Raw genomic sequence first — 17,827 nt, 5'->3', positions numbered from 1 at the left:
TACTATCAGAATAAAATTCCTACACACAAATTCATATTCACTGTCAAAATACATCACTTATTCAGTAACTTTCTCTTGCTGTTGGCACTGTTGATTTTATGTGCTCTCTATTTTGGCTACCGTACTGCACTGGTGTGCAAGACTTAAGGGCGAAATTAACCTTCGCATGATGCGTCAATGTCAAGTAGCATAGCTCGATCAAACCTGGACCATACATGTGAAGAAGTGCTTCAGTATAGTATAGAAGGTAACTGAAGGAAATACACAGTGGGACAAACAGAAATGACATTTTTATTCAAAGATAATAACTGCACCGAAGTCGCCACAGTTAAAGACGGTCCTCTTGAGATTACAAAAGGCTTTACTTGGCCAGGGGTAGACCACAAAAATGAAGCAACTACTTCGGTAGCGGAGTACATGGAAGGTTTTTAGGCTATGCAGCAGAATGTTCACAGCACATAGTTTCGCTTGTGAGTTGCAGCCAGTTGCCAATAACAAGAAGCGACTTATGATTTATTTACTGTGTACATTACAGTCTAAAATCTTAAATTTCTTGTACAACTGTGTTTGTAGTAGCCACAGTTTTGCGTTTTATGAACTGTGTAGCGTATATTTCCGCTGTGTGTTTTACGATTGGCGTCTGTTTTCGTGTCAGCAGTTAGTTTCAGGTGCAGAACTCGTGAGTTGGACAGTGGCTCCCATCTAGGCAGCAGCACTTCCTTTGTAAGTCCTGTGTTTTAAATTAAAAGTTCATTCAGTGGTCCTCTGACCTGAGTATAGATAGGGACTGTGATTTCTGTGTTCAGATGCGAGCAGACTTGAGGACCCTTGACTCACAGCTCCAGGTGGTGCTGGCTTCGGTCGCCCAGTTTGACACCGTTCCCAACAGGCATCACTGTGGGTGGCTGGACGTGGAAATGCAGGCTACGTCCAGCACGACCCTCATGTCGCTCAGTTCTATTGTGACCACCGCCGAATACTGCACACATTAATGATGACCACTCACCCTTGGTTGAGTGGACGGGGGGGGGGGGGGGGGGGGTGATATTTCAAGATGAGGCAGGCAGTGAATGACTTTTTGGGGATCGAACTGAAGGACTTCTTCAGTTCGTTTGAAAAACAGGTTTCTGGGGCTGCCTTTGGCTGACAAAGATCCTGGGCCAGCTGCGGTCGCTCAACCTGTTCCAGAGAAAGCGTCTCGGCCCACAGGATACCAGCATTCACTGAGGGTAGCTTTACTGGTGTTTCTAGTGTCAAGTGCATAATAGGGTATATGGCTGCTGAGGAGACGAAGGAATCCGGCATGCACTCTGTTTGCGCATACCGGGATGAGTCAGAACGAGTGCTTTGGGATGCCATGAAGAGCACAGGGAGCGGCCAGCTGCAGGTGGTCGCTCATGTCGTTACTAACGATGTGTGTCGCTTTGGATCATAACAGATTCCTTCTGATTTCGGCTGGCTAGCTGAAGAGTTCCGGTCTTGGCTGAGAGACGAAGCAGAGCTGACCATCTGTAGCGTCGTCAACACAACTGACTCAGGGCCTCTGGCACACAGTCAAGTGGAGGCTCTGGAGAGGCTCAGTCGGTTCAGTGACCGCGAAGGCTGCTGACTCCTCATCTGCGCCGTAGGGCGGTGGTGTTTTGGTTCAAAATGGTTCAAATGGCTCTGAGCACTATGGGACTCAACATCTGAGGTCATCAGTCCTGTAGAACTTAGAACTACTTAAACCTAACTAACCTAACGACAGCACGCACATCCATGCCCGAGGCAGGATTCGAACCTGCGACCGTAGCAGTCGCGCGGTTCCAGACTGAAGAGCCTAGAACCGCTCGGTCACGCCGGCCGGCGATGGTGTCTTGGGTTCCGCTTGATAGCAAGTGACGGCCACTCGAGTAGCGAGGGCTACATGGAGAGTACTGGGCGGTTTTTTAGGTTAAATGGTCTCGGAAAACTACAGGAAGGACGTCAGTCTAGAAGGGTGCAGGGCAAACAGAGGAAAGGAGACCTAAAATCAATCGATACTATCAATTAGACATAAAGTGCGAAACGAGTCGTGATCATATTGTGGCATTTTATTTTACAGATCCGCCATGATCAAACAAACTTTTACACTTCACTATTACCGGTTTCGGCTACTGCCATCTTCAGACCTGTTACAAACAAAAACGGGGTGTAATCACCTAAGGTCAGTTTGCTGGAGCTAAATCTATAAAAGACCTGGTGCTACAGAAGAAAATAAAATAGTCTTTACAACGGTGCATACCAGCCATGCATATCATAAAATTATGCTGACACAGGTATCAACGTCAAATTATACATGTACGTACATAGCAAGTGTTGGTGATGATCTGGATTCGTCTGGAATTTATACAATAACCGAGGCCAGCAGAGAGTACTCTGACTAGGGCACATGAGTGACAAGTATCTCAAATTTAATAGTTAAAATGCAGTATGCGTCGTCATTAATTAAAATTATTTCATATGGCAAATACAGCATCTGAAAATAAAACATGGACCGATATACAACATGTGGAATTAGGTCCGACTTAAAAATCCACATAAAAGGTGCAAATAGTAACAATGGGAAGTTCCTAGCCTGGCAAAGTAAAACACACAATTGTGTAAAAGCCAATATAAAATGTTTAAACATAAAATCACATCCGTAAATGGAGATCTTCCAGCACGAAAAAAAACAATTAAACCATAACCATGAGCGTAAAGACAGTGACTGACTATTAATTAAAATCTCGATAACCGCTAACACATCCGGAGTGGGACCTCGGCGCCTCGTGGCTTCTTCGTGTGAGGTCCTTGTTTTGTGGTGGCGGCACCAGCGGACGAGGGGCCCGCCTCCTCGCCGCTGCTGGCCGGCGCACACGACCGCGTGCCGAACTGCTGGAACCAGCAGGTTTCTGAAAAGAAAAAATAAGTATTCTGGTTAAACTCATTCTGTTCATTCAGCAGTTATTCCGATTGCCGTTTTCTGCGAACATAAGTCTCCATTTCCTCGAGTAGTTTCAGTGATTGCCCCTTTGGCGCCCTACGAAACACTTTCGTATTATTGTCTATTTTTCTTGCCCACTGTTTTCTCTACCACAAATGTATACCGAAAGCGCTCTTGTTTTGGTTACACGCATGCTCTCTAAAACGTGTGTTGAAACTTCTTCCTGTCTGGCCGATATAAAACTTGTCACAGTCTTGGTAGTTTAGACACTAGATTCTAAATATTTGTTACTGTTGTTGCCAGCTTTGTGGCGTAACCTACAACTAATTGTACTTTTCGTTTGAAATCCAATTTTCACCTTCGTTTTTCTGCAACCCGTGCAATTCCGTCGAAAAGTGCACCATTGTATGACGTAGCAACAGACTTCTTGTCCTCTGGTTCTATCGTCTCCTTCTTGTCACGTATTTTTGACTTTAGTTTATTACAAAGATTCATTGCATCGCGGTCCTTATACCCCTTTGCCTTGCCTACTTGTCTAACCACATTTAATTCTTCTACTTCGTCGTTAGGGGCGAGTCGCAGTTTTAGCATCCCGTTGATCATGCCCACTTATGCTTCGTAGTGTGACGTCATTTCACATCTATAATCGTGTCAGTATCCGTCGTCTTTCTAAATATGCTTATCTTATGCCTTTCATCCCTTTTTGTTTACCTATCATCCAAAATACTTATACTTCCTTCTTTTACCAGTTCCGTTGAGAAGTTAATTTTTTCGTGTATCCCATCCATTCTTTCTGCTACCTTGCGTTATCTCCTTTCTCACGCAGTGGGCAACAATTTGTCGGGTGTTTTAGCTGAGTCATAAACGAGCTAGAAACTAAGTTTTTGAACAAAATCCTGACGTCTGTGAAAAAATTGTCTATTATAGACCTTATGTACACGACATTATACTACAGTACAAAGATGTCGTACGTATATATATATATATATATATATATATATATACTATGTGACCAAACGTATCCGGACACCTGGCTGAAATTGACTTACAAGTTCGTGGCGCCCTCCATCATCGGTAATGCTGGAATCCAAAATGGTGTTGGCCCACCCTTGACGACAGCTTCCACTCTCGCAGGCACGCGTTCAATCAGGTGCTGAAAGGTTTCTTGGGGAATGGCAGCCCATTCTTCACGGAGTGCTGCACTGAGGAGACATATCGATGTCGGTCGGTGAGGCCTCGCACGAAGTCGGCGTTCCAAAACACTGCAAAGCTGTTCTATAGGATTCAGGTCAGGACTCTATGCAGGCCGGTCCATTCATTACTGGGATGTTATTGTCGTGTAACCACTCATCCACAGGCCGTGCATTATGAACAGGTCCTCGACTGAGTTGAAAGATGCAATCGCCATCCCCGAATTGCTCTTCAACAGTGGGAAGGAAGAAGGTGCTGAAAACATCAATGTAGGCCTGTGCTGAGATAGTGGCAAGCAAAACAACAAGGGGTTCAAATTTCCTCCATGAAAAACACGACCATACCGTAACACCACCGCTTCCGAATTTTACTGTTGGCACTACACGCGCTGACAGATGACATTCACCGGGCGTTCGCCATACCCACACCCTGCTATCGGATCGCCACATTGTTTACCGTGATTCGTCACTCCACACAACGTTTTTCCACTGTTTAAGAGTCGAATGTTTCCGCTCCTTACACCAAACGAGGCGTCGTTTGGCATTTAGCGGCGTGATGTGTGGCTTATGAGCAGCCGCTCGATCATGAGATCCAAGTTTTCTTACCTCCCGCCTAACTGTCATAGTATTTGCAGTGGATCGTGATGCAATTTGGAATTCCTGTCTGATGGTCTGGATAGATGTCTGCCTATTACACATTACGATCCTGTTCAACTGTCGGCGGTCTCTGTCAGTCAAGAGACGAGGTCGAAGTGTACGCTTTTGTGCTGTACGAGTCCCTTCACGTTTACACTTCACTATCACATCGGAAACAGTGGACCTATGGATGTTTAGCAGTGTGGAAATATCGCGTACAGACGTATGACTCAAGTGACACCCAATCACCTGACCGCGTTCGAAGTCTGTGAGTTCCGCGGAGCGCCCCATTCTGCTCTCTCACGATGTCTAATGACTACTGAGGTCACTGATATGAAGTACCTGGCAGTAGGTGGCAGCACAATGCACCTAATATGAAAATTTGTTTGTGGGGCTTCCTGATACTTTTGATCAGCTTCCTGATACTTTTGATCACATAGTGCATTTGTTAGGATTCTATATGCATTGGGTCCTTGAGGCAAATAAATACACGGACAGAGAGTAATTAACCCTAATCACTTAATTCCTTAAAAACAGATTATAATACACTCTGAGACAAAAAAAAGCCTCGCTCCACGAAGTGAAAAACGTATGTTTTTGGACGTGTGCGGATACTTTTGATCACATAGTGTGTACATATACATAATTATATTTTCCGATGAATACTTTGGGAAAAGAGCCGTTGCTCTGAATTCCTACAAGTTTACTGGCGCAGGCGTGGATTGGCCTCTGTATTCACCCAATCCGACTTCTTGTGACTACTTTTGTGGTGGATATTCAATGACTCTATCCACCAGAACCGTCCTACCACGCAGGTCGAAAAAAATGGTTCAAATGGCTCTGAGCACCACGGGACTTAACTGCTGAGGTCATCAGTCCCTTAGAACTACTTAAACCTAACTGACCTAAGGACATCACACATATCCATGCCCGAGGCAGGATTCGAACCTGCGACCGTAGCGGTCACACGGTTCCAGACGGAAGCGCGTAGAACCGCACGGCCACACAGGCCGGCCACGCAGGTCGAACTTGAGGCACAGACCATCTGTGTGGCAGCGGAATCCGTTTCCTCTGCTGTGAGCTGTGAACATTTTGAAGAGATTGTGAGGTGATTGCAAAGGACGATTTCATGCACGCATACTGATATGGGCTTTACAGCATACATCACCATCCTTTAGCAGCTATTGCGTCTACCACTCGTACTTCGAAAATAAATACAGGGTGTATCAAAAAGAATCATCCTATCTGGTTGGTCTATATTTCTGAAACAAATAAACATATTCAATAAACTGGTACTTCGAAACAATTTATAAAGCTTCGACAATAAATACAGGGAGTATCAGAAAGAATCATCTGATTTGGCAATCTGTATTTCTGAAAGTAATAAACATATACAATGAATTTCGTTTTTTGATAAATGGGAAGCTCAAAAAGTTTTTTTTTTCATACCTTTTCATAGGTGTTCAGTATGACACCCCTTGAGATGCACGGCATATGTTAATGCGGTATTCAAACTGTTCCCACACTGCAACGACCTGTATTGTGTTACAACTTCCACAGCTGCTGTTATTTGATGTCTCAGTTCATTGATTGTTGTTGGTAACGGAAGCACATAACCAGAGTCTTTTATAAACCCCTACAAGAAATAATCTACATCTACATCTACATCTATACTCCGCGAGCCACCTTACGGTGTGTGGCGGAGGGTACTTATTGTACCACTATCTGATCCCCCCTTCCCTGTTCCATTCACGAATTGTGCGTGGAAAGAACGACTGCTTGTAAGTCTCCGTATTTGCTCTAATTTCTCGGATCTTTTCGTTGTGATCATTACGCGAGATATATGTGGGCGGTAGTAATATGTTGCCCATCTCTTCCCGGAATGTGCTCTCTCGTAATTTCGATAATAAACCTCTCCGTATTGCGTAACGCCTTTCTTGAAGTGTCCGCCACTGGAGCTTGTCCAGCATCTCCGTAACGCTCTCGCGCTGACTAAATGTCCCCATGACGAATCGCGCTGCTTTTCGCTGGATCATGTCTATCTCTTCTATTAATCCAACCTGGTAAGGGTCCCATACTGATGAGCAATACTCAAGAATCGGACGAACAAGCGTTTTGTAAGCTACTTCTTTCGTCGATGAGTCACATTTTCTTAGAATTCTTCCTATGAATCTCAACCTGGCGCCTGCTTTTCCCACTATTTGTTTTATGTGATCATTCCACTTCAGATCGCTCCGGATAGTAACTCCTAAGTATTTTACGGTCGTTACCGCTTCCAATGATTTACCACCTATGGCATAATCGTACTGGAATGGATTTCTGCCCCTATGTATGCGCATTATATTACATTTATCTACGTTTAGGGAAAGCTGCCAGCTGTCGCACCATGCATTAATCCTCTGCAGGTCCTCCTGGAGTACGTACGAGTCTTCTGATGTTGCTACTTTCTTGTAGACAACCGTGTCATCTGCAAATAGCCTCACGGAGCTACCGATGTTGTCAACTAAGTCATTTATGTATATTGTAAACAATAAAGGTCCTATCACGCTTCCCTGCGGTACTCCCGAAATTACCTCTACATCTGCAGATTTTGAACCGTTAAGAATGACATGTTGTGTTCTTTCTTCTAGGAAATCCTGAATCCAATCACAAACCTGGTCCGATATTCCGTAAGCTCGTATTTTTTTCACTAAACGTAAGTGCGGAACCGTATCAAATGCCTTCCTGAAGTCCAGGAATACGGCATCAATCTGCTCGCCAGTGTCTACGGCACTGTGAATTTCTTGGGCAAATAGGGCGAGCTGAGTTTCACATGATCTCTGTTTGCGGAATCCATGTTGGTTATGATGAAGGAGATCACATACAGTCATGTCCAGTGACCTTGGAGGACAGTAATGTAAGGTTTCAATCATTTTCAATCACATGGTGTCCGCCCCTGGTAGCTGAGTGATACCGGCACGGTAGCTCAGCGTGTTCGGTCAGAGAGCTGGGTGACCTCTGTAATAAAAAACTGAGCCGAAGGATCAACAAACGAACTTTAACGGATGTCATGCGATGTCCGCAACGACCCAAAAGAACGATCAAGAACGAACAAAATTAAGAAAAAAGAAAATGGTCAGCGTGACGGAATGTCATACCTAACGGCCCGTGTTCGATTCTCGGCTGGGTCGGAAATTTTCTCCGCTCAGGGACTGGGTGTTGTGTTGTCATTTTAATCATCATTTCATCCCCATTGACAAGCAAGTCGCCGAAGTGGCGTCAACTCGAAAGACTTGCACCAGGCGAACGGTCAACCCGACTGGAGTCCCTAGCCAAACGGCATTTCCATTTTATCATTTGGTCCATTGCGACCGGTCCATCGTTCGCTGATCCTTTGATTTAAAAATTCCTGCCCTTCCAGATGCCAGTGTGGCGGTGCCCCATCCTGTTGGTAAATGAAGTCGTTCGAATCAGTCTCCGACTGTGGAAAAAAAAAGTTCTCAACCATATCGAGATATGTGCTCCCTGTAACAGTGTTCTCGGCAAAGAAAAATGTATCGTACACCTTTTCCTGTGAATTTGCACAAACCACAGTAAATTTTGGAGAGTCCCTCTCAAATTGTACAACCTCATGTGGTTCTGTACCATATATTCTCACATTATGACGGGTCACCTTTCCATTTAAATGGAATGTTATCTCCTCACTAAACAGCAAGCGTCGAAGAAAACTGTCGTCCTCCATCTTGCCAAGAATGAAATTACAGAACTCCACCTTCACGAACAGCTTGCAGTAACTGAATTTTGTACGGTTTCATGTGTAAACGTCGACGCAACACACGCCAGACGGACAACGGGGACATGTTGAGCTGTAGAACTGCACGGCGAACGGATCTGTGCTGTCTCCTTGTGAAACTGCGGTGGATGCGTTCGAAGTCTGTGTCAGACTCTTGGGGACGATCCGGCGATTTGCCTTTGCACAAACAATATGTTTCTCGGAATTGTTCATGCCATCGTGTAATGCTCTGTGCTGTAGGAGCATCCACATCATTATGATTATTATGTAGCATTCTGCCTAGTGGCAGGTCCATGTCTTCGTACAGAGAATTTCTGATTCCACTGTTCCCTGTCTTCACCTTCTTCCTTCAGTCTGTTGTATCTCCTTCCAGCTTTCATGTCGTCCAGATGTTAAATTCTTCTTCTTCCCCGTCCTGCGTTTCCTCTAAGTTTCTCTTCGATGACATCTTGTATGAGTCCCTCGTGTCTAAGTACATGTCCAATCCAGTTGGCCTTTCTCTGAAGAGTTTTACGCATAATACTTCTCTTCTCTCCTACTCGTCGCAGTGCATTGTCATTTTTTATGCGATCTGTCCACTTTATCATTTCCATTCTCCTCTAGCACCACGTTTCAAAGCTCTCTAAGTATTTTTTCTTCTTCTTTCTCACGGTCCATGTCTCTGCTCCATACAGTGAAATGCTCCAAATGTAGCACTTTATCAGTTTTTTCCTCAATGCCAACCTCAACTTGTTGGTCAGCAGAGCCCTCTTCTTGTTGAAAGCAGCTTTGGCCACGGCGATTCTTGCTCGGATTTCGTTGGTGCAGTGGGCATCCATTGTGATAAAACTTCCCAGGTACTTGAACTGATTCACATTTTCCAGTTCCCGATTGTCAACAGTTATCTCCATGTATTTCTCACATTTTGATATGTGCATCACTTTTGATTTTTCGATGTCGATTTCCATGCCGTATTCTCTTCCCGTTTCCAAAAAATTGTTCATCATGTGTTGCAGCTGTCTCTGATTTTTGGCGAGCATTACCAGGTCGTCTGTATACTTGACGGTGTTGAGGGGACGTCCTCCTACTTTGAAGTTTCTCCATCCTTTCAGCGCTTCTCTCGCCAGCATTTCTCTGTACAGGTTAAAGAGACTTGGCGACAGACAACATCCTTGTCTCACTCCCCTTCCTATTTCCACATTGTCTGCATAGCTCAGGCGTACCTTTACACTTTGTCCCAGGTACAAGTTCCTTGTAAGTCTCCGATCTCTCCAGTTGACTCCTACTTCCTTAAGGATGTTGATCAATACATCCACACCATACCTAGTAGAAAGTCACGCTGAACAGTTATTATTGACCCGCACTGCGCAAAACCCAGAACACAAAACACTTTCTGTTGTCCCGGCACCAGAACTGAAGTGAGCACACACTGCCGCTACCTAGCGGGAACCGTGTGAAACTCGAGAGTTTGCTCTTTACAACAGTACGTCGTTCGCGCACATATCTCAAATAACATAATACACTCCTGGAAATGGAAAAAAGAACACATTGATACCGGTGTGTCAGACCCACCATACTTGCTCCGGACACTGCGAGAGGGCTGTACAAGCAATGATCACACGCACGGCACAGCGGACACACCAAGATCCGCGGTGTTGGCCGTCGAATGGCGCTAGCTGCGCAGCATTTGTGCACCGCCGCCGTCAGTGTCAGCCAGTTTGCCGTGGCATACGGAGCTCCATCGCAGTCTTTAACACTGGTAGCATGCCGCGACAGCGTGGACGTGAACCGTATGTGCAGTTGACGGACTTTGAGCGAGGGCGTATAGTGGGCATGCGGGAGGCCGGGTGGACGTACCGCCGAATTGCTCAGCTCGTGGGGCGTGAGGTCTCCACAGTACATCGATGTTGTCGCCAGTGGTCGGCGGAAGGTGCACGTGCCCGTCGACCTGGGACCGGACCACAGCGACGTACGGATGCACGCCAAGACCGTAGGATCCTACGCAGTGCCGTAGGGGACTGCACCGCCACTTCCTAGCAAATTAGGGACACTGTTGCTCCTGGGGTATCGGCGAGGACCATTCGCAACCGTCTCCATGAAGCTGGGCTACGGTCCCGCACACCGTTAGGCCGTCTTCCGCTCACGCCCCAACATCGTGCAGCCCGCCTCCAGTGGTGTCGCGACAGGCGTGAATGGAGGGACGAATGGAGACGTGCCGTCTTCAGCGATGAGAGTCGCTTCTGCCTTGGTGCCAATGATGGTCGTATGCGTGTTTGGCGCCGTGCAGGTGAGCGCCACAATCAGGACTGCATACGACCGAGGCACACAGGGCCAACACCCGGCATCATGGTGTGGGGAGCGATCTCCTACACTGGCCGTACACCACTGGTGATCGTCGAGGGGACACTGAATAGTGCACGGTACATCCAAACCGTCATCGAACCCATCGTTCTACCATTCCTAGACCAGCAAGGGAACTTGCTTTTCCAACAGGACAATGCACGTCCGCATGTATCCCGTGCCACCCAACGTGCTCTAGAAGGTGTACGTCAACTACCCTGGCCAGCAAGATCTCCGCATCTGTCCCCCATTGAGCATGTTTGGGACTGGATGAAGCGTCGTCTCACGCGGTCTGCACGTCCAGCACGAACGCTGGTCCAACTGAGGCGCCAGGTGGAAATGGCATGGCAAGCCGTTCCACAGGACTACATCCAGCATCTCTACGATCGTCTCCATGGGAGAATAGCAGCCTGCATTGCTGCGAAAGGTGGATATACACTGTACTAGTGCCGACATTGTGCATGCTCTGTTGCCTGTGTCTATGTGCCTGTGGTTCTGTCAGTGTGATCATGTGATGTATCTGACCCCAGGAATGTGTCAATAAAGTTTCCCCTTCCTGGGACAATGAATTCACGGTGTTCTTATTTCAATTTCCAGGAGTGTAGTTATGATTTTTTTTAATCGGACGATTCTCTTTGATGCACCCTGTGTATCGTTTGTTGCCTATTTTCATGTTATTTTAATTGCGCTGTGTTTGGTTCTGACATCGTCCTGTCGCCGTGGCGTGCCTGCAGCGATGCTGACGCTGTGGGTGATCCTCTCTGCCGCCATGCTGCTGACCTGCCAGGCTCAGCACGAATGCGGGCCCAACGTGGTGCCGCTGTCGACGGTTCCCGGGAAACCCTGCAGGCTCCGCGTCACCAGGGGTGAGTCAGCGACGCGCTCGGCTAACAGCTATCTGTCTCGCAGCGTCCGCCGTAAGCGACGACGTAGCGCATTTTGCCACATCGAGCTGGGAACGTGTTTTATGTAGCGATGCTGTTAACCTCACTTAGGCAAGCCAAATATTGTGATGCTGGATTCTTTATGCTATCACTTTGATGATAATAATTGGTTTGTGGGGTGTTCAACTGCGTGGTTATCAGTGCCTGTACAAATTCCCAATCTTTTCATTGCCCAGTCTCGCCACTTTCCCGAATGGTGATAAAATGTTGAGGACAACACAAACCCCGAGAAAAATACTCGACTCGGCTGGGAATCGAACCTGGGGCCTCACGATCCAGAGGCGGCAATGCTAGCTACTAGACCACGAGCTGCGGACCTATCACTTTGAGAATTTCATTTACATAAACTACATTTACTTACTGGTAACACTCCACCTACGGGTGGTGAACAGAAATTTGGGAAGAACATGAACACAACACAGTGCAATGTCTAATAAGGTGTAGGAAGACAGTTGGCATTCAAATTAGGTTCCAGTCGTCTCGGAATCAATAAACAAGACTCGAGACTGTTAGGGCACGGTCGATGTACAAAAATGTCCCCTAAGGTTTCCCCTCCGGCTGTGGAAGACATCTTCAGAGGTAAATATGGATAAATCTTCCGTAGCGCTGTGGCTTTACCAAAAGGGTGATCACGAAATAAAATTCACTAAGATGAGTGACATATCGAAGACATCGCATTATCATCCACATATGTGTAGAGAGGCTACTCGAATCTACGAACACCAAAATAATTTTAACAGAAAAGAGGAAGGTGTTAAATTAGACAAAATTTGAACGTCAGAATTGCAGCATAAGAATGACGACAGATTACTTTCAGTCGAGAATGTTGGCAATACCAGCGATAACCTCGTAGCTAACGTCACGTGACAGACTGTCGTGCCCTCTGAACTGCGCATATAATCGGCGCTCTCTCGGGTTCTCGAAACATCCACTCTCTTTGCCCCCTTCTCTCCCCCGAGTCCTTTTACATTTCCCTCCTCTGCTTCCTCTCATTCCCACTCGCGTCTGCCCTTCTCCCCCTTTATTAGTCCTCTCCCTCCTTGGTTCCCCCCCTTTTCGTTTTTTCCTCTCCTCCCTCCTTGTTTTTCCCCCTCCTCCAGGTCCACCCCCCCCCCCCCCCACCATCTGCCTTTGGCTTGGGAGTGCCATATTTGTGCTTTTACAGTGTGTGTTTTCCCAGTGAGTGTTCCGTGTTGTGTCTTTTGGGAAGTGTAGCAAACAGCAATCATACTGTCGCTGGGTGTGATTTTTTTTTTTTTATGTCTTGCGAACAGAAACCAGACTGTCGCCCTGTTTTTTCATGGTGTGTCTACTATGTTACTTGTCTGATTCCTGTGTATTTTATCAACATTGCCAACCCCTTTTGCTTCCTGTTTTAACTTTCCGCATTTTTACACCTTTTACACTTTAAGTCACCATTTTATCGCCTGTTTTTCCTTGTTTCTTTCTTCTTCCTTTTTTTAAAAAAAGTCTGTAGGCTGTAAAGCAGCGTACTAAGCTGCTGCCAGCCCGCCCCCTTGGGGGGGGGGGGGGAATTGAAAATCAATAAGGGAAAAAAAAGGGTTCTCGTTGCAGTTAGCCATTTTACCTCTGAAGATGTCTCCTGCAGTCGGAAAGGAAACATGAGGAGAAAGTTTTGTACGTCGACGCGGACCTAATAGCCCGGAATTCTTACGCGATGTCAGCACCAGCCGTGTAAGCTTACACTGTGTATACACAAGATGAATGACCTAAAGCTTGCACCGCAAATATTACTGAAGTGGAAAGTTCTATTGATTGGCAGACAGGGGCTCGTATTGTTATCCAATAAACAGATTGTAATGACACTCATACAGTGCATTTTTGTTCAAACATACTCTTTTTTAAATGGAACAGGGTCTATTGACATTAGCTAATTAAAAGTAGGGTAAATTAGAATCTCAGTCGTGTTTTGTTGCACGATTCTAGTGCAAGTCGTTTACGAGATACTGTACTGTGAAAAGTTCCCACACAAAAACTTGTACGAGGGTAAGCCAATTATCATCCGCAAAGCAGTTATAAAATTTTATTGTCATCAAATAGGAAACTTAAAAGAACATCATTTTTCGACATAGTCTTCTTGCGATTCAACGCACTTGCTTCATCGTTGTACAAGCTTCCTGGTGTCCTCAGAAAAGAAAGTTCTTGGGTGAGCTGCGAGCCAGGAATGCACCGCTTCTTTCACTGCTTCGTCCGAGGCAAATCGACGGCCCTTTAATGCCTGTTTGAGTGGACCAAACAAGTGATAGTCAGGAGGGGCAAGATTGGGACTATTTGGATGATGATCCAGTGCTTCAAATTTGAGTTTCTGGAGCGTTTCGGCAGTGTGGACAGCAGTATGCGGACGGACATTGTCGTGCAACAACACAACACCTTTTGACAGCAGTCCTCGGCGTTCTCTTCGAATTGCAGACTTTAGCTTGACAGTAAGCATCTCACAGTAACGTACACTGTTTATTGTTGTACCCCTTTCTCCATAATGTTCCAGTACTGGACCGTGTGCGTCCCAAAACGCCGTAAGCATCAATTTTCCTGCGGACGATTGGGTCCTGAACTTTTTCTTGCTTGGCGAATTTGGAAGTTTCCCTTTCATACTCTGCTGTTTACTCTTCGGCTCGTAATGATGGATCCATGTTTCGTCACCAGTAATGATCCCGTCTAAGAAGTTGTCCCCTTCGTTACCGTAGCGATCCAATTGTTTTTTTGCAGATATCCAAGCACGTTTGTTTATGCAACTGTGTGAGTTGTTTTGGGACCCATCTTGCACAAATGTTATGAAACCCAAGTCTGTTGTGGATGATTTCGTAGGCAGAACCGTGACTAATTTGCAGAAGTTGTGCCACTTCGTCAATACTTAATCGTCTGTCTAAGAGAATCATTTTACGTGAACGCTCAATGGTTTCTTCATTCGTGTCGGTAAACGGTCGTCCGGCTCCTTCATCGTGCGTAACACTTGTGCGACCATTTCGGAATTTTTCAGTCTATTCGTAGACACTCGGTTTTGGCAAAACACTGTTCCCGTACTGTACCGAAAGTCTTGAATGAGTTTCGGCCCCTGATACGCCTTCAGACCACAAAAAACGGACCACTGAACGTTGCTCTTCTTTGGTGCAAATAGACAGCGGAGCAGCCATGATTAACAGCACGACAGCGATAACAAAATTAACCCTGCAGCTTGAAAATTGCAAAGATATAACAACAAATAAAGAAAGCATGCGTCATCAACGTAAAACGACAGTACTACCAATATAAACAATAATATAACTAAATTGCGGATAATAATTGACTTACCCTCGTACAATACTGTGATAACACGTACTAAAGAACAAAAAAAGTGCGTACACTAGTTATGTGGACTCTGACCAGTGACGAGACAACTGAGCATCACAGGTTGTGTTCAAATAGACCACCGGCAGCGGCAATACACGCTTGCAGTCTGTTACGGCACGGCTGCTGCACGCGTGGTAGCATTGTCCGAGCAGGCTACAGTAACACGTCGTTGCATGTCATCGGGTCTAGTTGTAGAGACCGCCTTTCAGCTCTCGCCGCAGAAAAAGTCTGCAGGTGTCAAACCCATGGAACGGGCCAGCCACGGTAAAGGTCCGCTGCATCCAATCCAAAAATTTGTAAACAATTCGTGAAGACACGCTGTAGTACTTTGCGCACTATAGGCTGGTCAGTCATCAAGATGGAACCACAGGTTACTCCTGGTCTACAGAGGAACGTCTTCTAGCGTCTGTGGAAGACGGCTTGTTAGGAGGCCGCGATACTAGTGCGCGTTCAGTGTTCCATATAAGAAAAACTGGCCTATGAGCTGACGGTTCTCTAACCGCACCACACGTTTGCACTCCACGTGCGATGACGTTCCACCTGAAGAAACGAACGGGGACTGTCAAAAGACCTATAGTGCAAGTTCTGGTCGTTTATCTGGCCATGATTGGTAAATGTAACTTCATCACTGAACGAGATACATGATACATCTGCAGTATTCTGTTTTAATGCCCATAGCAATTCGATTCTACACAGAGTACGCGAAAGAACTTGCCCCCCTTCTAACAGCCGTGTACCGCAAGTCTCTAGAGGAACGGAAGGTTCCAAATGATTGGAAAAGAGCACAGGTAGTTCCAGTTTTTAAGAAGGGTCGTCGAGCAGATGCGCAAAACTATAGGCCTATATCTCTGACATCGATCAGTTGTAGAATTTAAGAACATGTTTTTTGCTCGCGTATCATGTCATTTCTGGAAACCCAGAATCTACTCTGTAGGAATCAACATGGATTCCGGAAACAGCGATCGTGTGAGACCCAACTCGCTTTATTTGATCATGAGACCCAGAAAATATTAGATACAGGCTCCCAGATAGATGTCATTCTCCTTGACTTCCGGAAGGCGTTCGATACAGTTCCGCACTGTCGCCTGATAAACAAAGTAAGAGCCTACGGAATATGAGACCAGCTGTGTGGCTGGATTGAAGAGTTTTTAGCAAACAGAACACAGCATGTTGTTATCAATGGAGAGACGTCTACAGACGTTAAAGTAACCTCTGGCGTGCCACAGGGGAGTGTTATGGGACCATTGCTTTTCACAATATATATAAATGACCTAGTAGATAGTGTTGGAAGTTCCTTGCGGCTTTTCGCGGATGATGCTGTAGTATACAGAGGAGTTGCAGCATTAGAAAATTGCAGCGAAATGCAGAAAGATCTGCAGCGGATAGGCACTTGGTGCAGGGAGTGGCAACTGACCCTTAACATAGACAGATGTAATGGACTGCGAATACATAGAAAGAATGATCCTTTATTGTATGATTATATGATAGCGGAACAAACACTGGTAGCATTTACTTCTGCAAAATATCTGGGAGTATGTGTACGGAGCGATTTGAAGTGGAGTGATCATATAAAATTAATTGTTGGTAAGGTGGGTGCCAGGTTGAGAATCATTGGGAGAGTCCTTAGAAAATGTAGTCCATCAACAAAGAAGGTGGCTTACAAAACACTCGTTCGACCTGTACTTGAGTATTGCTCATCAGTGTGGGATCCGTACCACGTCAGGTTGAAAGAGGAGATAGAGAAGATCCAAAGAAGAGCGGCGCGTTTCGTCCTAGGGTTATTTGGTAAGCGTGATAGCGTTACGGAGACGTTTAGCACACTCAAGTGGCGGACTCTGCAAGAGAGGCGCTCTGCATCGCGGTGTAGGTTGCCGTCCAGGTTTAGAGAGGGTGCGTTACTGGATGAGGTATCGAATATATTGCTTCCCCCTACTTATACCTCCCGAGGAGATCACGAATGTAAAATTAGAGAGATTAGAGCGCGCACGGAGGCTTTCCGGCAGTCGTTCTTCCCGCGAACCATAGGCGACTGGAAGAGGAAAGGGAGGTATTGACAGTGGCACGTAAAGTGCCCTCCGCCACACACCGTCGGGTGGCTTGCGGAGTATAAATGTAGATGTAGATGTACAGAAGGTAACACGATTCGCATAATTGTTTCCATACACCTCTTGATGGAGAGGCACGTGCATTATCCCGCTGAAATGTAGGGTTTCGCAGGGATCGAATGAAGGATAGAGCCACGGGTCGTAACACATCTGAAATGTAACGTGCACTGTTCAAAGTGCCGTCAATGTGAACAATAGGTGACCGAGACGTGTAACCAATGACACCCCATAACATCACGCCAGGTGATACGTCAGTGCAGCGATGACGAATACAGGCTTCCAATGTGCGTTTACCGCGATGTCGCCATCACGGATGCGACCATCATGATGCTGTAAACAGAACCTGGATTCATCCGAAAAAAAAAGACGTTTTGCCATTCGTGCACCCAGGTTCGTCGTCGAGTACACCATCGCAGGCGCTCCTGTCTGTGATGCAGCGTCAAGTGTAACCGCAGCCACGGTCTCCGAGCTGATAGTCCATGCTGCTGAAAACGTCGTCGAACTGTTCGTGCAGATAGTTGTTGTCTTGCAAACGTCCCCATCTGTCGACTCAGGGATCGAGACGTGGC

The 17,827-nt window shown here is 46.2% G+C and overlaps 1 protein-coding gene across 1 annotated transcript in view; it reads left to right on the top strand.

Moving 5' to 3' along the window:
• LOC126425093 (peroxidase-like) overlaps positions 1-17,827 on the top strand; it is a 136,826-nt gene that overhangs the window by 6,382 nt on the left and 112,617 nt on the right. The window contains exon 2 of the mRNA XM_050088011.1: positions 11,596-11,727. Within this exon, the coding sequence (XP_049943968.1) occupies positions 11,598-11,727 (130 nt within the window). The 5' untranslated portion in view covers positions 11,596-11,597. The remainder of the gene's footprint in view (positions 1-11,595; positions 11,728-17,827) is intronic.

The sequence above is a fragment of the Schistocerca serialis genome, chromosome 10 (assembly GCF_023864345.2).
Source record: "Schistocerca serialis cubense isolate TAMUIC-IGC-003099 chromosome 10, iqSchSeri2.2, whole genome shotgun sequence".
Classification (NCBI taxonomy): Eukaryota; Metazoa; Arthropoda; class Insecta; order Orthoptera; family Acrididae; genus Schistocerca; species Schistocerca serialis.
The sequence above is the reverse complement of the archived record's forward strand: the minus strand, read 5'-3'. Positions and strand labels throughout refer to the sequence as shown.